Raw genomic sequence first — 23,699 nt, forward strand, 5'->3', positions numbered from 1 at the left:
GTGTCAGAAAATACATAAACAATTAAAACAAGCACCAGTTCAATCAATATTTGTCATGAGGATTAAAAGAACATTTTTATTTTAAAAGAAAAATATAACTTTAAAAGAGTAGATATGATTATGTAGCAGTTTAATATTCTGAAAAGAAAACAAAGATTGCTTATATCTTAACATCTACATCCAAATATTTTCTACAATAAATCTTTTTCAAACAATAAAAGATCAGTTAACAGCTACATCTCATTGACCAACTGTTTAACGTCTAAGTCATAGGTGTCAAATGTCTAATTTCATTTAATAAATTTTGCCCTAAAAATAACATTTTCTAAGCAAAAACTGATCATACATAAACACATTTAACAACATGAAGTAAGGCATTTCAAAAATTAAATTACACAGATAACTTCATGTTAGTCAGGACTTAATCTATTAAAGCATAAACTAAATGTCAATTTTCACAGTTACTATTTTGCTTGAGAATAGTCAAACAAATATTAATATTAAATATGTGGGTTTCATTTGCAGAAACCTCAGAACAACTGGTTTATTTATAGAATTTTATCTCAAATCTACAAAGGGCTTTATTTTTATCAAAGGGTTATAATATTAATTTCAATAATTAAAGTAAAATCTCATGCTATAAGCACTCAAGATTCATACTTCACTGAATCATTAGCTTTCAAGTTCAAGCATAAGGACACTGTAAAAGAAAATATGGAAAGCCAAGCCATATAGTAGCAGTTACTAAAATCTAACCTTTCATTATAGAATTGTTTTGTTTAAAAGAAAGCAGCTTTAAGACATTAAGATGTCCAGTTTATTTTAATGAAAAGTCTATAAGAAATTAAGAAAAGAATGCAAGATTAAACAAACCAACCTGGCAAAGAAGGAGAAAGTTCATTGTATCCTCCAAATGAAGCGTTCCGGACAAGCTTTCGGCCATCAATTCGTGGAGGAAATAAAACAGGCGAAACCACAGTACAGGAAGAAAACCTACGTTGTTGTGAGCTGTCTTCTTTCATGGCTTAAAAGGCCTATGTAATGTATACCCTCACCCAGAAGGCTAATTAGACCAGTATGGCAATAACAGGCTTTTCTTCACATCCAAATACAGCGAACCCACCAGCACAAACAAAGGACACACACATTTAACAGCAAAGGAGAAGGACCAGAGACCGTCAAATCAGCAATAAACAGATAGAGGCTGACAGAAAAGGCATTAAGCCATGCTGCTGGGTGTTTTAAAAGAAATGAGCTGAAAAATAAGGAAGGCTATTCCACTGTTTTACCTTTTTATCAAACAAGTAATGCCCTGCACCGAATTACTGCCTTAGTAAAACAAAAGCAAGATCAATACTTAGAGATTCAGATGAAATAATAAACTCAGTTTCTCTCTTCTCAAAATAACGCAATCCTCTTCTCATACTCATTATGCTTTTATAGTATCTGCCACACTTCCCACGTCTTCCGATGCTTTCCAGTTTTTGCTTACTTTAAAAATGGATATAACACTTGTTTATCTTTCCTGAAGCTTCTAGATTTATATCTAATCTACTGCTTGCTTTAGCTATGATTAAGAATTCATAAGGGAAGATATTCTTTCAAGTACATTTTTGATGGATTCCAATGGGTAACGCAGAGAATAAACATTTAAATTTTACCTCTAGTAGAGATACACGTGTCATTAAGACACTGCTAATGTAAACCATTAACACAAAAGATTAAAAGGATACCACTAATAATGCTGTATCTCCAATATGTTTCTCTGAAAAGAGATGCTATAGTTCCTCATTACATTTAAACTTTTCAAAACATATAATCAACCAATGAATATTTTCCACTTAAAAATCTTATTTAAAAAATACAATTTTATTATCACAGTAACAAATATAAATATCTTTTTTTTTTCTGGGTTAAAACTAAGTGACTAGGATGATCCCATATCATTAAATCTAACAGGAAAGTACCTCTAGCCAAAATGATACAGTATGTCATCTCTTTATATCTAATCTTTAAAATTCCAAGAAGACTTTCCTAGTTATATTAAAATCCATTTACTTTACACCTTAACTAAAGTTAAAAAGCTTTAAGTCAGTTATTTTCTTTCTATACCCTAGACTGGTTTTTCTAACCACAGTTCTTTCAACCTGGAAACACACCTTCTTAGACAACAACAGCTCAATTATAACTGACTTGGTGGTTCATTTTTACAGGCGCCTTACTGTAAGATCTCCGTCTCCTTCCTCATTATGCATACACTTCAAGGCTGGCTCTCCATTCATACACAACAGCATCCCGCAAAATCTAAGACTATTTCTCTTCAAAAGAAAGGACATTTAAACAAACTTAATTTCCTGTACATACTATTTCTTTGGCAAAGGCATTTAAAAATCAGTTAGTGATAAAAATGGTTTATGGTTGATACCCACAACCATAACAGGTTTTGGGTTTGGGAGTTTTCCCCCCACTTTTCTCCCTTGTCATGAAATATAAACTGCCATTTAATATAGGCATCAGGGAAATACTTATAAATAATTCACAGTGTTGCCTACCTCTTAAAGCATAAAGAATATAACATCACAAAAGGCATTTATAGTGCAATGGTTAAACAGGATTTGAAATTAAAGTTGCGTGGGTTCAAATCCTAGTTCTAACCTAGTTGGATACATTAGAGCCATTGACTTAATTTCTCTGTGTCTCTGTTTCCTCATCTATAAAATTTTAATAACATTATCTATATTACAGGACTGTTATAAGCATCAAATAGGATAATAGATGGAAAATCAAGAAAGGTTCCAGGTTAAAATGGTAGAATGAAGATAGTGACATAATAATGTATTCTCTCCTAAAACACGACAAAATTTCTAGGAGTGGAGTATTTTTTTAAAAAAAGCATACACAAGCGTGGGTGTGTATTCCACAAGTATGCACATAAGAGAGGACACAGCAACACATAACTTGCCCTGGAAAGCACGAGATGAACTTGCTGTCAGTTGTCCTGCAGGTTCAAGAAAGCTGAACCACACATGAGCGGTAAAAACTGAGAACCAACCCTATGGCAGCAAAAAAATCCTTCTACAGATAATTAACAGCACCACGATTAGGAATCAGACAAGCTACTGATATCAGCAACACTGGAACCAGGACAAAAAAATAGGCAATGTCTTCAAAACTAGAAGGAAAATGACTTCCAATTCAGAAGTACATATCCAGTCTAATTATCAATTACATATTAGGGTAAAATAAAACATTTTTAGATATGCAGGGTCTTAAAAATTTACTTTCCATGCATGTTTTTAAAGAATTTACTAGAATAATCATTCTTACCTAGGGTTCTACAATAGAATTGAGCTTAATGAACTAAAACATCCACTCTTTAAAATGAATTAACTCTTTTCTCCTATGTATCTATTATAGCTGTTGCCATGCACCATATTCTTGGGAGAATTGAGAAATATTCACCTATATTATATGTTATATGCCTTCCTCATTTCCCTCTCAGGAATTCCCTTGAGAAAGAATATAAAAGAATATATACTCTACCAAAAAGTGATAGCAAATCAAGGATACATAGAATACAGGAAATTAAAAGATGCTTGCTTGTTGGAAGAAAAGCTATGACAGACCTAGACAGCATATTAAAAAGCAGAGACAATACTCTGCCAACAAAGGCCAATCTAGTCAGAGCTATCATTTCTCTAGTAGTCATGTATGGATGTGAGAGTTGGACAATAAAGAAAGCTGAGCGCCAAAGAATTGATGCTTTGGAACTGTGGTGTTGGAGAAGACTCTTGAGAATCCCTTCGACTCCAAGATCAAACCAGTCAATCCTACAGGAAATCAGTCCTGAGTGTTCACTGGAAGGACTGATGTGGAAGCTGAAGTTCCAGTACTTTGGCCATCTGATGCGAAGAACTGACTCATTGGAAAAGACCCTGATGCTGGAAAAGATTGAAGGCAGGAGAAGGGGACAACAGAGGATGAGATGGTTGGATGGTATCACCGACACGATGAACATGGGTTTGAACGAGCTCCAGGAGTTGGTGATGGACAGGGAAGCCTGGCATGCTGCAGTCCATGGGGTCACAAAGAGTCAGACATGACTAAGTGACTGAACTGAACTGAGAATACGGGAAACAGGTTACTCAATATAAAGAGCTGTCATCATCAAAATGTCTCCTCCTATCACTGCACTATCTCTTTTTGACCAAAGACAAATTCTATGAGATTTACCAACATTCTTTCCTGATGTTGACATGTCCTGACAGTATGCTGGTGAGGTTTATTCTCTTTTCCTCATCTCCTGATGTATAGATAAACTGAGGAGACTTCAAATACATGGAAATGTCTGTTGTTTTTTTTTTTAAACTTTTTTAGAGCAGTTTTAGGTTCATAGCAAAATTGAGAGGAAAGCACAGGTATTTCCTGTACCAGTTAATGTATTTTGAAATTCCCTAACACTAAAAAGAACTAATACCTCTGAATATATTATCTTTGGTCTAGGGGTTCTTTCCATATTAAAATGGCAGGTATTTGGGCAGAGGCAAAAACCACAGCATGTACAGGATACAGTGACCAAAACCATCTCAAAGAAGAAAAAATGCAAGAAGGCAAAGCAGTGGTCTGAGGAGGCTTTACCAATAGCTGAGGAAAGAAGAAAAGTGAAAGGCACGGGAGAAAGTGAAAGATATACCCAACTGAATGCAGAGTTGCAGAGAACAGCATGGAGAGATAAGAAGGCATTCTTCAATGAAGAATGCAAAGAAACAGAGGAAAACAACAGAATGATAAAGACGAGAGATCTCTTCAAAAAAATTAGAGATGTCAAGGGACAATTTCATGCAAGGATGGCTACAATAAAAGACAGAACCTGTAAGGACCTAACAAAGGCAGAAGAGATTAAGAAGAGGTGGCAAGAATACACAGAGGAACTACAAGGAAGGTCTTAATGACCTGGATAACCACGATGGTGTGGTCACCCACGATGGTGTGGTCACTCACCTAGAGCTGAACATACTGGATCATGAAGTCAGGCGGGCCTTAGGAAGCATTACAACAAACAGAGCTAATGGAGGCAATGAAATTCCAAATGAGCTTTTTAAAATCCTAAAAGATGATGCTGTTGAAGTACTGCACTCAACATGTCAGCATATTTGGAAAACTCAGCAGTGGCCACAGGACTGGAAAAGGCCAGTTCTCATTTCAATCCTAAAGATGAGCAATTCCAAAGAATGTTCAAACTACCTTACAGCTGTGCTCATTTCACATGCTAGCAAGGTATGCTCAAAATCCTTTAAGCTAGGCTTCAGCAGTACAAGCTAGGTTTAGAAAGGCAGAGGAAGCACATATCCTGAATCATGGAGAAAGCAAGGGAATTCCAGAAAAACACCTACTACTGCTTCACTGACTAAGCTAAAGCCTTTGACTGTGTGGACCACAATAAACTGTGGAAAATTCTTCAAAAGATGAGAGTACCAGACCACCTTACTTGTCTCGTGAGACACCTGTATGCGGGTCAAGAAGCAACAGAACCATCATGGAATAACTAACCGGTTCAAAATTGGAATAGGAGTATGACAAAGCTGTATATTGTCACCTTGTTTATTTAACTCATATGCAGAGTACATCAAGTGAAATGCTGGGCTGGGTGAATCACAAGCTGGAATCAAGACTGCTGGGAGAAATATTAATAACCTCAGAAATGCAGATGATACCACTCTAATAGCAGAAAGTAAAGAGGAACTAAAGAGCCTCTTGATGAGGGAGGAAAGAGGACAGTGAAAAGGCCAAGTTGAAACTCAACATTCAAAAAACTAAGATCATGGCATCTAGTCCCATTACTTCACAGCAAACAAAAGTGGAAAAAGTGGAAGCAGTGACAGATTTTATTTTCTTGGGCTTCAAAATCACTGCAGATGGTGACTGCAGCCAGGAAATTAAAAAATGCTTGCTCCTTGGAAGGAAAGCTGTGACAAACCTAGTTAGTTAGTTAGTTCAGTAGATTAGTCGTGTCCGACGCTTTGCGATCCCATGAATCGCAGCATGGCAGGCCTCCCTGTCCATCACCAACTCCCTAAGCAGCATATTAGAAAGCAGATACACCACGTTGTGGACAAAGGTCCATACAGTCAAAGCTATGGTTGTTTCAGCTGTCATGTACAGATGTGAGTTCAGTTCAGTTCAGTTGCTCAGTCATTTCTGACTCTTTGCAATCCCAAGGACTACAGCACACTAGGCTTCCCTTTCTATCACCAACTCCTGGAGCTTGCTCAAACTCATCTCCATAGAGTTGGTGATACCATCCAACCATCTCATCCTCTGTCATCCCCTTCTCCTCCTGCCTTCAATCTTTCCTAGCTCAGGGTCTTTTCCAATAAGTCAGTTCTTCGCATCAGGTAGCCAAAATATTGGAGCTTCAGCTTCAGCATCAGTCTTGATTTCCTTTAAGACTGACTGGTTTGATCTCCTTGCAGTCCAAGGGACTCTCAAGAGTCTTCTCCTACACCACAGTTCAAAAGCATTAATTCTTCACCAGTTGGGCCATAAAGAAGGCTGCTGTGCTTAGTCGCTCAACCGTGTCCGACTCTTTGCAATCCCATGGACCGTAGTCCACCAGGTTCCTCTGTTCATGGGATTCTCCAGGCAAGAATACTGGAGTGGGTGGCCATGTCCTCCTCCAGGGATTCTTCCCAACCCAGGGATCAAACCCAGGTCTCCTGCATTGCAGGCGGATTCTTTACTGTCTGAGCCACCAGGGAAGCCCTAAAGAAGGCTGAGTGCCTAAGAACTGATGCTTTCCAATTGTGATGTTGCAGAAGACTCTTAAGAATCCCTTGGCCTGCCAGGAGATCAAACCAGTCACTCCTTAAAAAAAAAAAAAAAAATCAACCCTGAATATTCACTGGGAGGACTGATGCTGAAGATGAAGCTCCAATATTTTGGCCGCCTGATGTGAAGAGCCAACTCCTTGGAAAAGACCCTGATACTGGGAAAGACTGAAAGCAAAAGTAGAAGGGGGCAGCAGAGGATGAAACGGTTAGACAGCATCACTGACTCAACGGACATGAGTTTGAGCAAACTCTAGGAGACAGCAGAGGACAGAGGAGCCTGGAGTGCTACAGTCCGTGGGGCCTCAAAGAGTCAAACGCAACTTAGTGACCGAACAACAACAACAACAAAACCCACGAAAGGCCATAACAGAAAGAACCCCTAGATTCTCCTGCTGTGCCCAAAGAAAATGCCCAGCTTCAGTTTTTCTTTCTGTAGAGCCAAAAGATTAGGACAGGAGAAGGCAGCTCACTGCTCATATTAGAACTCTAATGAGTTCCCTGGACAAATTCCAGATCAGCTTTATTTAAAAAACAGATGACTGGCAAACATAGCTGATATTTTGAAATAATCTAATTCGGTAGCTGGAAAATCCACTTAAGCCCTATAAAGTTCCATATGCACATTCAGGATAAAATATATTGGCTTAAGTTATTATATTATAAGAACTATATAGTTTAATCTTGAATCTCAAGATAATTATCGAGGTTTTAAGAGATTTAAAATTCTTAAAGCAGCACGAAGAATTGGGAAAAGATCAAAATACTAAAAACAAACATCAGTCAACAAGAATTTAAGAAAGTATCACACCCAAACATGAACAGAACCACCACCTTAGAAAATGAACTAAATGTCTGACAGTGGTACTATACAAACTCAGCAGTGTTTCCCTACAGAGCACAAAATTTTAAAAATAATATAGTTGTTTACTATTAATTAAGCAGCTCAGTCTTAGCAAACAAGACTACTAATAACCTTTCAAAGGACATACAATTTGAGATGGCTGACAATGATCTTTGCTTTAAAAAAGAAAGCACAACAATAAAGCTCTCAATTTCCATCCTCCAAAGAGACAAAGTAAGTTCTTAACTGTAATTAGTAAAATTTCACTGATGAGTATATGGCACACAAAGCAATTTTATTTATCCCGCATTTATAATGAGAAAATTATTCTTGTAGATTCTCAGTACTAAATATGTTCTCAACAGCACATGCAAATGCACATACAAAATTAAAAGGCTGGCTTAAGATAATTTTAGACGGAAGAGCATTCTTGTCTATATCCACACTCACATCAGCAAGCATAAGACAGTACTTTCCTCTGGGTGGAAAGTTCTTTGTAATTATATTTGTATATCAAATAATCATTCATTTAATAAAAAATGTGATGAGCATATACTTTGGGTTAGAAATTATGTTAAGCACAGACAGTTATGATATAATACCCCCTAATTTCTGCTCTTATTGAGCTTTCAACATGTGTGAGTACATGGTCATTAAAAGTTGACTGAAACTCAGGGTCTATTCCCACAAAAGAAATGCTAAATGAGGTGCTTAGGTTTCTTTCTAAGACTGTTCACAAGAATCTATTTAACTGAAAATGTACTAAGAGCATCTATGAATGTAACCTTTATTAATACTATCTAAGAATTATACAGTAATAAGTTTTCAAAAGTGTTCTCACATATGTTCTCAATAGATTGAAAGAACAACAGTATCTTGGTTTTACAGGTATGGCTCAGACGGTAAAGTGTCTGTCTGCAATGCAGGAGACCCGGGTTCAATCCCTGGGTTGGGAAGATCCCCTGGAGAAGGAAATGGCAGCCCACTCCAGTATTCTTGCCTGGAAAATCCCAAGGACCCAGAGCCTGGTAGGCTACCGTCCATGGGGTGGCAGAGTCAGACACGACTGAGCGACTTCACTTTCACTTTCAAACTTGGAGGCATGGGCTTCCCAGGCTGTGCAGTGAAGAATCTACCTTCCAATACAGGATACGTAAGAGATATGGGTTCAGTCCCTGGATGGAGAAGATCCTGTGGAGGAGGGCATGACAACTCATCCAGTATGCCAGCCTGGAGAACCCCATGGACAGAAAAGCCTGGCGGGGTATAGTCCATGGAGTCACAAAGAGGCGGACGTGACCGAAGCGACTTAACCCGTACACGAACTCTGAGCAGTACAGGCTCAGAGCCACACAGTAAATGAGCGATACGCCAGTGAGAATCCAGCCACGGAAGCAGTGTTTACTTTCCCCCATCTCCTCATTCTGCTTTCCCTACGCCCACCAACACAAATACCAGCATCAGGCAATTTTGTGGTAAGCTGAGACTCAAAGAGTGGGGATAAAAAACCACCATCCCAGGGTCTGTGGTAGGAAGGGATAAAGCGAGAAATATCTTAATGATGGTGAAGAAGAAAGGAGAGCCTATAGGACAGAGACCACTCAATTGGATCGGCTTTCACATATAGGGACGCTTCGTAAATGAAGGACACAACTCAAAACTTTAAACATCTACTTCTCAAAAAATTTTCCACTAGAAAGCTGTGCAAATATCATGCTAGAAAAAAACTACTATACTTTTTCCTTCACTTTTTACTACACATGATAGCAAATATCATGCTAAAAAAACCTATAACTGAGTTCTCAAAACATAATAGATAAAAAAAATTCCACTCCTTTCCAGCCTTCTCTTCAAGCATGGGAACCATGTTATAAGACAGCACTGCTTACACATTGTTCTAGGATGGAAAGAATGAATATGGATCTCTCTTCCTTCTCTCTCCTGACTGATATTCAAATATTGGTGCCAATGCTCACATCATTTTACTTACCCACTAGAGACTCAATCCAACTCTATGGAGGCTTTGGAGTTGGATACAATTTAAATTATTGGCTGCCACACTCCAGATATTTCCTAATGATGAGCCTAATAAGGTCCTGAAGAAGCTATTTTGATTCCACAGTTGTAACCACATATCTAACTAACTTCACGGCCCATGACTCCATCCAAAGCACAAGGATTTCCTTATCTTTTACCCCGATATCCACAATCTCCTCACACAGGTAAATGACTATGTGAGGTAGGTAAACCACAGGTAAAACTACGGTTCCTAGATTTTGAATCTGTGGACCAAAAAAATTCCCCCTCCCCAAACTGTAGCACTGATATTACAGTTCTCAACTTGGTAAGACACAGTATTTTTAAAATCTAAATTCACAGCCTTCAATTCAGAAAGGGATGTTAAATATGATACAGCAGGAAGACCATCGTCTCATAATAAAGGGCAGTTCTGTAAACTGAAGGACGTTCCCTTAGTGAACACTCCTACCAGTGTATGTATTTTTCGCTTGTGCACAAGGAGATCAGCACACGCAGTGGCACCGGCCCACAGTCTATACACAGAAACAGGCTCAGCCTCTCAGACTGTGGGAACAAAGAGCAGGCGGAGGGCGGGGCATCCCATCAGAAAAGAGCCCAGAAACAAGCGCACATATTATCTGATAACCCTTTACTGTTATCTTAATAAATAAACTGTTATCTTAACAGCTGTTATCTTAATAAAGTAGGGAGGAAGGAATATATGAACGTATATGTTTATGCGGAGAAAAGCATCCTTTGTTGTTCTTAATGTTCATCTTACTGCTTTCTTAAAGAAGCAATTAATAAGGCCCGGCAAGGATAAGACAGACTCTCTTATCTTTGTAAAGATGCTTAAAACAAAGCTGAATTATTCATTCTCACTGAATTTTCAACAAATGATTTCAAAGTATTTCATATTTCCCTATGGGAATAGTTGAAGAACACAGATACTGCAACATTTAACAAGAGAGATTTATAAAAATATTTTATTCTTATTTTCTTAACATGCCAAATATTCCTCTTTCATTACATAATAGGTACTTTCATAGCTCTATGAAGCAATTATCCAAACACAAGGAATTTCAAAGCAGAAAACAAGTATGTCTTAAGATATAACTTTGGAAATCTAACTTATTTAGGGCTCAGAAACTCAGAGGAGAAAATCAATATAGCCTCTAATTTATACTCTTTCTAAAGAAAACAATTGACCAAAGCACAGCATCTAGGGGAAAAAAAGAAAGTGGGGGTGGGGAAAAAATTCAAGTCTTCTTTCAGGCAAAACAATTTTCATGAAATATAAGACATATATTCAGGAACACACTTGTTATGTGTGTCTGGTCTCATATAGTTTCAGAACTGATCCTAGAAACGTCTTACCAAGGACAGAGGAACTGCTTCGGTTCATGGAGGAAACTGATCTAGGTCTCCTTTTGTCTGAGCCACTCTAATGAAGCTACTCTGTGTTAGTCACCTGAGGTTATCCCAGCAGTGTTTCAGACTGTCACCTGGGGAAATCTGTACGACATCTTCACAATAGTAAACTCTCAGTTAAAGTTAGAAATATTAGATATAGACCCATCATGTCACATTCAATGCTGTCAGAGCACTCAAGGTGAAGGGACTTCACAGGTTTAAGATTTCCTAGAGGATAAGAGAAACACAGTACTCAGTGTAGACATTTTAACTCAAGCCTAGATGAACCAAACATGGCTTAAATTAACTTTGATAAAACTGATTAAGCAGGTAAAACTTCTAGTTTTAAAACGTTAAACACAAAATTAGCTTGAAATGGATTCATATAAATTTTGGCATGGCAACATTTTATATTCTGTCACAGAGCACTATAATTGAAAGATGGTTTTTTAAAAATAAAAGCATGAAAAGAGCTTTTTATGACCAAAGAACCAAGGGTGGCTACAAGATAAAAGTCAGGAATTCATCCAGTTTTGATGATAATCTCAAACGTGATCTAGAGGGAACAGAACATGCAGCTGTAAGATAAGCTATGATGTAGTCTCCAGGGTGCTGTAGCATCGTCCTTACTCACAAGTACAGGGGAAAAGGGAGACGACAAGCCTAACTAACTACAAGTCTGTCTTTCTTGGTAAACAATCAAAATACATTATACTCAAATCAGCATGAAACAAATGTCATCCTACTCAAGGGACTGTAATAATACTTAAGTTAAAACTACTTGAAATAAACTAGTACTTAGTCTTCAAACAAGGGAAAAAATCTGGCAAATGCACAATTTTTAGAATAACCTGATTCAGCATCATAATCTAAACATAAAACAAAAAGAGTATCTTGGGCTTTAGTGAGGACAGCCAGAGTCTCCCTAGTTTCTCCAAAAAACCAACCAAAGGAAAACTTAAAATGATGGAAGGAAACCACATTGCAAAAAACCAAACAAGCTATTTTTAAGGGAAAGTGACCCATATTAAATTGGTATGAATCAACATGTATAAAGGAGACTCAGCCAGAAAACAATGAGAATCTTTGCCATTGTTCTCACAAATTTCTAGCATCATACCATGCATAAAACAAAAAGAAAACAGCTCATCTGTAATTCACTCCAGTACAGTAGAAAAAACACCATGGGCTTGGATGGTCCTGAATTTGAAACCTGCCTCTGACATTTACTCGTTTCGTGAATTTGAACAATTTCTTAACATCCTCATTTTCAGCTGTCTCACTGATAAAGCAGACACAGTAATTGTGTTTGTATCTTGTGGGGTTGTTTCAAAAGTTAAATATAAGTTGGCATATAAAACTTTCAATAGTCAAACTCAGTAAGTGCTTGATAAATGGCAGGTATTAGTATGAGTCCAGGAAATACCACCAAAATAAATGCCATTTGAAATAAAAAAATAAATCTATCTACCTATCTACTTGCCTGGTCATCCATTCTCTCTCGTCAGGAAACAGGAGTAATACATGCAGGGTTCATGTCAGAGAAGGGCTTCCAACACATGAAGATCATCTCCAAAATTTCATACTCATTAAAATGTGAGCCTGTAACCTTCACAATGGCAGGGAGCAGCACATAAGAGGTGCTCAATAAAGATACTTATTCATTTATAAACACACAAGTGCTTATGTTCCAGGTACTATGCTAGGCATGGGGGACTATACATAAGCACATCCACAAGCATTTATTTACTACCAACAATTCTCTTCCTTGTACACCAACCCTGTTAGTTTTATCAGTTCTGTGTTCATCTGTAAGAGAGCCCTTGCTCCCACAGCTCTCCACTCCTGCACAGTGCTCCTCAGCTGTCCACTGACTCCAGCATTTCCTCCAACAGATCCTGCCCGCTCCACCAAAGCAGTCCGCCCAACTCATCCGTTAAGCCTCGCCTCCCTTACCAGTGTCCCATACGGACTCTGCCACCATTCTTTCGTTGCACACACCTAGCAAAGCCTACCATTACAGGAGAAAATCCCATACTAGGTCAGGCTGATACCAACTTCAGCATTAGTTGGCACACCCAATTCTGTGGTTCCTCCACTTTGCAGCTGGATTCCTAGTCCAGTCAATCCCTAAATCTTCACACCTGACTCCATCCCTGCCGCCTTCTCTGAAAACCTGCCTTATTGATTCTCCTAACTTCCTCCTATCGGAGAAGGCGATGGCACCCCACTCCAGTACTCTTGCCTGGAAAGTCCCATGGATGGAGGAGCTGGTGGGCTGCAGTCCATGGGGTCGCTAAGAGTCAGACACGACTGAATGACTTCACTTTCACTTTTCACTTTTATGCACTGGAGAAGGAAATGGCAACCCACTCCAGTGTTCTTGCCTGGAGAATCCCAGGGATGGGGGAGCCTGATGGCCTGCCGTCTATGGGGTCGCACAGAGTCGGACACGACTGAAGTGACTTAGCAGCAGTAGCAGCAGCAGCTTCCTCCTATAATATTTCTCTTACTGACTTTATCCTTTCAATGTCTGAATATGCTCAAATGTCTCATCTTACAACAAATCTTTCTGTCCTCTGTTCTTTTTCTTGAAGTGCTTCTGTCTTGCTGAGAGGCACTGTAAATCTTTCTGAGGTCTCAAACCAAAAAAATCTTACAGAAGCACTCTTGATCTGATCTTTATGTTGAGGCCATTTTTCCTACACCCTGGGAACTGAGAAGAATTTAAAATTTTATTTATATTGGCCCGCACTGGGTCTTTGCTAGGTTTGGGCTTTCTCAAGCTGCGGTGTGTGGGCTTCTCACTGCAGTGACTTCTCTGGTTGGGGAGCAGAGTCTCTAGGATGTGGGCTTAGTTGCCCCGTGGAATATGGAACATTCCCCAAGCAAGGATCAAACCCATGTTCCCTGTACTGGCAGGTGGATTCCCAACCACTGGACCACCGGAGATAAGCACTGGGGAGAGGATATTCCACAACAGAGAAGCAGAATAAATAAAAGTACAGTCTTCTGTGGAACAGGGAAGAAAGTCATCTAGCTGAGTTCGTGATGGGAAAAATACAAAATTAAATTGGAAGGGAAGAATAAGATCAGAAACACTAAGAGCGCTGACTACAACATTACAAAATCTGTAATTTATGCCCTCTATTGCTGGTTTCTGCTTGCTGATCCAAATGCTGCTGTACCAGATACACCTGGAAAACTTTATAAATGCACAGCCTCACCCTAGAGACTTTGAAAGGCTGGAGTAGAATCTGCATCTAATCAAAGAAAGCTCCAGGTGATTCTCAGACACAGCCACACCTAGGAGCCACTGCTCTAGGCGACAGTCAACCACTGACTTTTTGAGAATGGGAGTGTCATAAATGCAGATACCTTATGAGGTATTCAGTTACAAGCTTGAATAAAGATCTGTATTTTCATTTATAATTTTCTATTTCCATTTATTCATATCATTTCCCTAAGAGACCTACTTCACTGGATCCACGTGTTCTCTGCCCACATACATCCATAAAACCCTAATCTTACCACAGTCTCACCTTACAAAGTAATAATAATTTTCTGTTTGGTTGTCTTGTTAAGAAAGATGAGCCTTGTTATTGGAAGGCAAAGCCCTAAGAGAAGTTAGAATACTGTGGTACTATGTAATGTAGGTGTGGAGTAATAAGGACCTGACCTAAGATGATGATAGTTAAGAAAGACAATGAAGATAAAGACCAAAGCAGGGACAGTCTAACACTTCTAGAAGAATTGCAAAAAAATGTTCTTTGAAACTTTAGGATAGACAAAGATTTCTTTAGTTGGGATGTGGCAGGGAGCTTGAGTCATGGGGGAAAACCTGATAAATTGAATTTCATCAAAATTAAAAACATCTGTTCTTTGTAAGAAGTCATTTAGACAATGAAAAGGCATGCCAAGGCTAGAAGAAAATATAATGTATACAGTTAGCAAAGGAGGATGCTGAAATATATTTTTAAAACTCTTAAAATTCAGTAAGACAAGCAAGCAAGCCAAATTTTTAAATGGGCATAAATTCTAATCTGACACTTCAGATATACAAGTGGCCAATGAGCATATGAAAAGATGTTCCACACTTAGTCAACAGGGAAATGCAAATTAAAATCACAATGTGATATTACTATACACCCACTAGAACGGCTAAAATAAAAAATATCAAGGATATAAAGCAACAGAAATCCTCATACACTGCTGAGAGAAATGTAAAATGATATAACTACTTTGGAAAACAGGCCACTTCTATAAAGTAAAACACACTTATATGATTTCATAACTGTACTCCTACATATTACTCAAAAGAAAGGAAAAAAAATAAACTTCACATAAAGCATTCACGACCCAGATAATCACGATGGTGTGATCACTCACCTAGAATGTGAAGTCAAGTGGGCCTTAGGAAGCATCACTACGAAAAAAGCTAGTGGAGGTGATGGAATTCCAGTTGAGCTATTTCAAATCCTGAAAGATGATGCTGTGAAAGTGCTGCACTCAATATGCCAGCAAATTTGGAAAACTCAGCAGTGGCCACAGGACTGGAAAAGGTCAGTTTTCATTCTAATCCCAAAGAAAGGCAATGCCAAAGAATGCTCAAACTACCGCACAATTGCACTCATCTCACATGCTAGTAAAGTAATATACGTGAACTGTGAACTTCCAGATGTTCAAGCTGGTCTTAGAAAAGGCGGAGGAACCAGAGATCAAATTGCCAACGTCCGTTGGATCACCGAAAAAGCAAGAGAGTTCCAGAAAAACATCTATTTCTACTTTATTGACTATGCCAAAGCCTTTATGTAGATCACAATAAACTGTGGGAAATTCTGAAAGAGATGGAAATACCAGACCACCTGACCTGCCTCTTGAGAAACCTATATGCAGGTCAGGAAGCAACAGTTAGAACTGGGCATGGAACAACAGACTGGTTCCAAATAGGAAAAGGAGTACGTCAAGGCTGTATATTGTCACCCTGCTTATTTAACTTATATGCAGAGTACATCATGAGAAATGCTGGGCTGGAGGAAGCACAAGCTGGAATCAAGATTACTGGGAGAAATATCAATAATCTCAGATATGCAGATGACACCACCCTTATGGCAGAAAGTGAAGAAGAACTAAAGAGCCTCTTGATGAAAGTGAAAGAGGAGAGTGGAAAAGTTGGCTTAAAGCTCAATATTGAGAAAACTAAGATGATAGCATCCGGTCCCATCACTTCATGGCAAATAGATGGGGAAGCAGTGGAAACAGTGTCAGACTTTATTTTTGGGGCTCCAAAATCACTGCAAATGGTGACTGCAGCCATGAAATTAAAAGACGCTTACTCCTTGGAAGGAAAGTTACGACCAACCTAGACAGCATATTAAAAAGCAGTGACATTACTTTGCCAAGGTCCATCTAGTCAAGGCTATGGTTTTTCCTGTGGTCATGTATGGATGTGAGAGTTGGACTGTAAAGAAAGCTGAGTGCCGAAGAATTGATGCTTTTGAACTATGATGTTGGAGAAGACTCTTGAGCGTCCCTTGGACTGCAAGGAGATCCAACCAGTCCATCCTAAAGGAGATCAGTCCTGAGTGTTCATTGGAAGGACCGATGCTGAAGCTGAAGCTCCAATACTTTGGACACCTGATGTGAAGAGTTGACTCATTTGAAAAGACTCTGGTGCTGGGAAAGATTGAGGGCAGGAGGAGAAGGGGACGACACAGGATGAGATGGTTGTATGGCATCACCGACTCAATGAACATGGGTTTGGGTAAATTCCGGGAGTTGGTGATGGACAGAGAGGCCGGGCGTGCTGCGATTCATGGGGTCACAAAGAGTCGAACACGACTGAGCGACTGAACTGAACTGAAAACATTGTACACATAATGGGGTTATATCAAAAGACACAGAAGCCAAGTTTAAGGTTTGGAAAAGTTTAGCCTCAAAAAATCTAATGACTAAATTGACTGAAACCTTAAAAATATAAAACTCTGTAATTATACCTAGGTTCAAGTTTTAGCTCTACTACATACTAAATATGTAAACCAGGCAAGGAAATTTCCCTTACCAACTGCCCAGTTTCCTCATTTGTGAAACAGAGACAATGATTTATATACCATAAGGTTCTTATAAGAATTCCAGGAGCTAATGCATGTAAAAAGCACATAAAAGACATGAGGAATTTTAATCATTATTACTGTTAATAAGCTTTTGGAATTCTAATTCTTTCCATTCAGGAATTGAAATACTGATCTACAGTATAATACTTGAGTTATGGCAGACCTATCAAAGATATTTTCTATACATGTTAATTTCCAACTATTTATCTTCACAATAAGCAAGAGTTAATAGGTTTAGCTTATTTTAAACACATCTCTCACTTCTGAAAACTATCATATGGAATCATGGTAAACCAGAGGGAGATATTGTGCATTACAAAAACACAATAAGCTGACTTTAACAAAGAAGTACATTCAATATGTAATTCACACTATAAATATTAATTTACCCATAACTTACCCAAGAACATTTAGGTGTAAATCAAGATATATCTAATACTATGGCTGATGTAAATCATGAGGTCTATGATTTACTCCAAATATTCCAGCCCCACCCCCAAATAAATAAAATACAACAAAAGGTTAATAATTTCTTACATCTACCTGATGGGTTTATTAGTGTTAACTGCATTATTCTTACAAACTCCCTGCTTGTCTGAAAATGTTCATGATACATATAAATACAAGAAGCTTTAGTAACTAACCCCTTTGTTGTTTCATTAAATATCAAGTTAAAGGATTTCTCTAAATATTCTAGTACACAGATATATGAAACAGATGAACCATATTCATTACAGTCAAAATTCTGGTGCACAGAACCAAAAAAAAAAAAATCACATAAGTTGCATCCTTCCAGAACTTTATGTTACAGTTTTTTTACAATGTTATGTAAAAATGTTTCCATCTAATACTTGACTAGAAAAAATTTTCTACTGGAGTAAATTAGAAAATGGTCATGTAACTTACGATCAACCAGTTAATACTCATTTAAAAAGAAGTAACTAAAGCCTACCCCAAGGGATAATTCACACAGTAACAACACCAAAACCCAACTAATTATGTAGACAGTATAACATAACACTTAAGACTCGCTAGTGGCTGATTCATGTTGATGTATGGCAAAACCATCACAATATTGTACAGTATCCTCCAGTTAAAATAATTAATTTTAAAAAGTTTGATAATCTAAGTATGTATTGGCTTTTAAATACCAAATTTAAGTTCTTAGCTTTAAAAGCAGAAGTCTTTCCCCCTAGTTATCAGTAGTACTGATAACTGATTGGGGATCAGTAATTATCAGTAGTACCAATAACTGATAAGGAGAGTTCAAAGTATATGATCAAATAAACTTCAGCTAAGAAACAGAATCCAATTTAAAAAATGTATCAATTATGAATTAAAAATTATCATAATCACTGTAGTTTCCAAGACACTTTCAAAAGGTCTGCAAGGTCAAAACTAGTTTCCTAATACTCTTTTATTGTGCTGACGTTTTCACTAGTCGTGCAAAAGCAATGCTAGATGAGACCACTGGCACCTTGGCCCATATCAGAGCAGAGGCATCCGACCGTAGTAGTAGTCACTGACTTCTTCACTGCCATGCACTTGCAGTGAAAGAAGGTCGGTTTCACTGACAAATATCCTTGATAAAGCTAGACATAAATTAGAAAGATTTGCAAAAAATGTAAAACAGTAGTTCTCAGCCAGAGACAATTTTGTCCCACAAGGGATATTTGTCAAGATGGCAACGCACTCCAGCACTCTTGCCTGGAAAATCCCATGGATGGAGGAGCCTAGTAGGCTACAGTCCATGAGGTCGCAAAGAGTCAGACACGACTGAGCGACTTCACTTCACTTCAGGGCTAATTCTAGTTGTCACATCCAGGAAAACTGCTATTGGCATCTAGCGCATTGAGGTCAAGGATGCTGCTAAATACCCTGCAATGCACAGGATAGCTCCCCTCAACAAAGAATTATCCAGCCCAAAATGACAATAGGGGCAAGGCTGTGGGACCTTGGAGGAAAAGAATACCACTCTTCTCATTCTCACTCAACTCTTCTTTGGTGGGGAGGGGAGTCAGTTATTGTTCATAAAAATATGTGATTCATATTAGCCTATAATAGGTTTATTATTATAATTTGAAATGAATTAAGGGTAAACATTTTAAATAAATTATTATGTATAAAATAAGCTACAAGGCTATATTATGCAACACAGAGAATGTAACTGATATTTTATAATAACTATAAGTGGAGTATGGGCTTCACTGGCAGATCAGCTGGTAAAGAATCCACCTGCAATGCAGGAGACCCCAGTTCAATTCCTGAGTCAGGAAGATTCCTCAAGTGGGACAGGCTACCTACTCCAGTATTCCTGGGCTTCTCTGGTGGCTCAAATGGTAAACAATTCACCTGCAATGTGGAAGTTCGATCCCTGGGTTGGGAAGATCCCCTGGAGCGGGGCATGGCAACCCACTCCAGTATTCTTGCCTGGAGAATCTCCATGGACAGAGAAGTCTGGCAGGCTACAATCCATGGGGTCACAAAGAGTGTGACTGAGTGACTAAGCACAGCACAGCACATAAAAGGAGTATAATCCTTAAAAATTGTGAATCACTAAACTATCACACAATTGCACTCATCTCACATGCTAGTAAAGTAATGCTCAAAATTCTCCAAGCCAGGCTTCAGCAATGCGTGAACTGTGAACTTCCAGATGTTTAAGCTGGTTTTAGAAAAGGCAGAAGAACCAGAGATCAAATTGCCAAGATCCGCTGGATCATGGAAAAGGCAAGAGAGTTCCAGAAAAACATCTATTTCTGCTTTATTGACTATGACAAAGCCTTTGACTGTGTGGATCACAACAAACTGTGGAAAATTCTGAAAGAGATGGGAATACCAGACCACCTGATCTGCCTCTTGAGAAACTTATATGCACGTCAGGAAGCAACAGTTAGAACTGGACATGGAAAAACAGACTGGTTCCAAATAGGAAAAGGAGTACGTCAAAGCTGTATACTGACATCCTGCTTATTTAACTTCTATGCAGAGTACATCATGAGAAATGCTGGGCTCGAAGAAGCACAAGCTGGAATCAAGATTGCCGGGAGAAATCTCAATCACCTCAGATATGCAGATGACACCACCCTTATGGCAGAAAGTGAAGAGGAACTAAAAAGCCTCTTGATGAAAGTGAAAGAGGAGAGTGGAAAAGTTGGCTTAAAGCTCAACATTCAGAAAACTAAGATCAGGGCATCCGGTCCCATCACTTCATGGCAAATAGATGGGGACACAGTGGAAACAGTGGCTGACTTTATTTTTCTGGGCTCCAAAATCACTGCAGATGGTGATTGCAGCCATGAAATTAAAAGATGCTTACTCCTTGGAAGGAAAGTTATGACCAACCTAGATATAGCGTATTAAAAAGCAGAGACATTATTTTGCCAACAAAGATCCGTCTAGTCAAGGCTATGGTTTTTCCAGTGGTCATGAATGGATGTGAGAGTTGGACTGTGAAGAAAGCTGAGCACCGAAGAATTGATGGTTTTTAACTGTGTTGTTGGAGAAGACTCTTGAGAGTCCCTTGGACTGCAAGGAGATCCAACCAGTCCATCCTAAAGGAGATCAGTCCTGGGTATTCATTGGAAGGACTGATGCTGAGGCTGAAACTCCAATACTTTGGTCACCTCATGCGAAGAGCTGACTCATTGGAAAAGACCCTGATGCTGGGAGAGATTGGGGGCAGCAGGAGAAGGGGACAACAGAAGATATGATGGCTGGATGGCATCACCAACTTGATGCACATGAGTCTGGGTAAACTCCGGGAGTTGGTGATGGACAGGGAGGCCTGGCGTGCTGCGATTCATGGGGTCGCAAAGAGTCAGACATGACTGAGTGACTGAACTGAGCTGATACTTACACCTGTAACATACATATGTATATCAAGTGTAGAAAGTGTCAGTCACTCAGTCGTGTCTGATTCTTTGCGACCCCATGGACTGTAGCCAACCAGGCTCCTCTGTCAATGGGATTCTCCAGGCAAAAATACTGGAGGGAGTTGCCATTTCTTCTCCAGGGATCTTCCCAAGCCAGGGACTGAACACGGCTCTCCCATACTGCGGGCAGACTATTTACCCACTAAGCCACCAGGGAAGTCCACATGCATATAGCTGATAAGTACATCAACTATACATCAATTCAAAAAACAAAGTAAACATTTTTTTAAAGTTTCAGTTTTAATATGCAGTACAGTATGTATCAACAGGTTAATTAATCCACATAAAAATTCTTTGGGGTCTTCAGTAATTTTTGACAGTATTAAAGGAGTCCTGAGACCAAAAGTTTGAAAATCACTGAATTAAAAGAATGGTATAACTAACCAAATATTTTAGAGAATGTAAAGAGAATTAAAAAGTACTCCAAAGGAAAATGCACTCATTTGAAGTGTATTATGGATGACCAAAACAAAACAAACATAAACCTCTATAAAACCAAATAGTCAAAAAGAAAAATCATGATACACCAGCAAAGGACAGACCTGCCTAAAAAAACAAAACAATCCATACACACAGAGCCCACCATCAGTAACAACAAAAAACATTAAAAGTACAACTCCGTACCCGGGGTATGAGGACTTGCTGGACTGAAAGATGGCTGATACAAATCTTTGGTTGGCGTTGGAAAAGCCTCTTTCCCTTGGCGCTGACTCATCCTTCCTGGTGTCAGGTGTTGAGTATCGTCACTGTTTGCTACCACAGCTCAAGGAAAGAAGGGAAAAAGAAATTAGTACTTAAGTCACAGATTTACATAACAGCATAGTTAATAACATGGACTAGAACTGTGATTCGGAGAAGGCAATGGCACCCCACTCCAGTACTTTTGCCTAGAAAATCCCATGGACGGAGAAGCCTGGTAGGCTGCAGTCCATGGGGTCGCTAGAGTCGGACACGACTAAGCAACTTCACTTTCACTTTTCACTTTCCTGCATTGGAGAAGGAAATGGCAACCCACTCCAATGTTCTTGCCTGGAGAATCCCAGGGACGGGGAAGCCTAGTGGGCTGCCGTCTATGGGGTCACACAGAGTCAGACACGACTGAAGTGACTTAGCAGTAGCAGCAGAACTGTGATTGACATGGCCTCAATGGTTATATTCATTTCATCAACTCAATACTCTAATAATACTTTAATAAATTAAATTACTTTAATAAATAATTAATAAATGTTTTATTTTTAGTTTGCTATCAATTCAAGAGGAGTTTATAGTCATGAGTCAAATTACACACCTCATAAAAATGAAAACACATATTCTGATAATGAAAGGTCCTCCAAGGTTTACTATCAACCTTTCATTGCGTTATTGACTCTATATATTTGCCAACAAAGCAATAAGCAAAAGACAATGCAGAAGACATACAAATGGTCAACATACATATGAAAAGACAGTCGACCTCACTGGTAATGAGGAAACATTCCAGTTTATAGCAGCATAAAATGGCGTGGTGGTGGTGGGTTAGTCACTAAGTTGTGTCGAGCTCTCTGTGACTGGCCTGGACTGCGTGAACTCTGACCACGTGGACTGTGGCCCGCCAGGCTCCTCCGTCGATGGGATTTCCCAGGCAGGAATACTGGAGCGGGTGCCATTCCCTACGCCAGGGGATCTCCTGACCCAGGGACCGAACCCAGGTCTCCTGTGCTGCAGGCAGTCTCCTGCATTGCAGGTGAATTCTTCACCAGCTGAGCCACAAAATAGTATTTCATATGTGCTAGAATTTCTAATTTCCAACTTTCATGGAAAGTAGGTGTGATTCTTATTTTAAAGTTGGGGAAACTTGGAGGTTCAGAGATTGCCTTGCCTAAAACTAATACTGGTAATATTCTAACAAAGGACCATTTGGTTCAAAGTCTGGTTTCTTAAGAGCCTGCTGCCTCAATGATAAATCTAAATAGTGTTTAGGGCTTCTAGTCACCCGTCTGACCAAGCTACTGATAGAGGAAAGCAATGCCCAGTTCCAGAGAGGACAGAAAAGAAAAAAATACTGATTGAAGGAGCAGGACAAATTGTGAGCAAGTCCACAGTGCCCCAGGATCTCCATTCTTCGATTTTTATGTAACTGTGCTTTCAGTCTACAGAAACCTTAAGCTTTATCTTGAGAGAGAATGATTCTGTCTTCAATCTAGATGTAATTTCAAACTTAAGCAGAACTTAGGCTGATATTTTTAATCACCATATCTTTCAAGGAAAATTGCTTCTTTAACATTTTAAACAGAAATTACCTTTAACATAATCATTAATGTACTTTTGATGGTGCTAAAGTTTTCAAAATTATATTTTAGCTCCTTAAATTTTAAAGTAAAAATTCAAAAATACTCTTCACTTATCATCCAAGTAAAGTTACAAAGAATTTATTTTCCCATCAAATCAATAAAAAAGCATCCTACACTGATGACTACTAAATTTATCTCCTCCTAAACTCAAAAACTCACACATCAGTTGCCTGCCTGTATTACTTAACAGACATCTCAAATTTATCCACAACAGTCTT

At 38.8% G+C, this 23,699-nt stretch overlaps 1 protein-coding gene across 5 annotated transcripts in view; it reads right to left on the minus strand.

Annotated features, from left to right (window-relative positions):
- OSBPL8 (oxysterol binding protein like 8) overlaps positions 1 to 23,699 on the minus strand; it is a 166,933-nt gene that overhangs the window by 53,578 nt on the left and 89,656 nt on the right. For 4 of the 5 annotated variants that reach the window (XM_070788841.1, XM_070788839.1, XM_070788843.1 and 1 more), the window contains one exon: positions 21,776 to 21,913. In XM_070788841.1, the coding sequence (XP_070644942.1) occupies positions 21,776 to 21,866 (91 nt within the window). In that variant the 5' untranslated portion in view covers positions 21,867 to 21,913. Of the gene's footprint in view, positions 1 to 877; positions 3,070 to 21,775; positions 21,914 to 23,699 lie in introns of those variants that run through there. The other variant, XM_070788840.1, reaches the window with a different exon arrangement.

Source organism: Bos indicus, chromosome 5 (genome assembly GCF_029378745.1).
Source record: "Bos indicus isolate NIAB-ARS_2022 breed Sahiwal x Tharparkar chromosome 5, NIAB-ARS_B.indTharparkar_mat_pri_1.0, whole genome shotgun sequence".
In the NCBI taxonomy this organism is placed as follows: Eukaryota; Metazoa; Chordata; class Mammalia; order Artiodactyla; family Bovidae; genus Bos; species Bos indicus.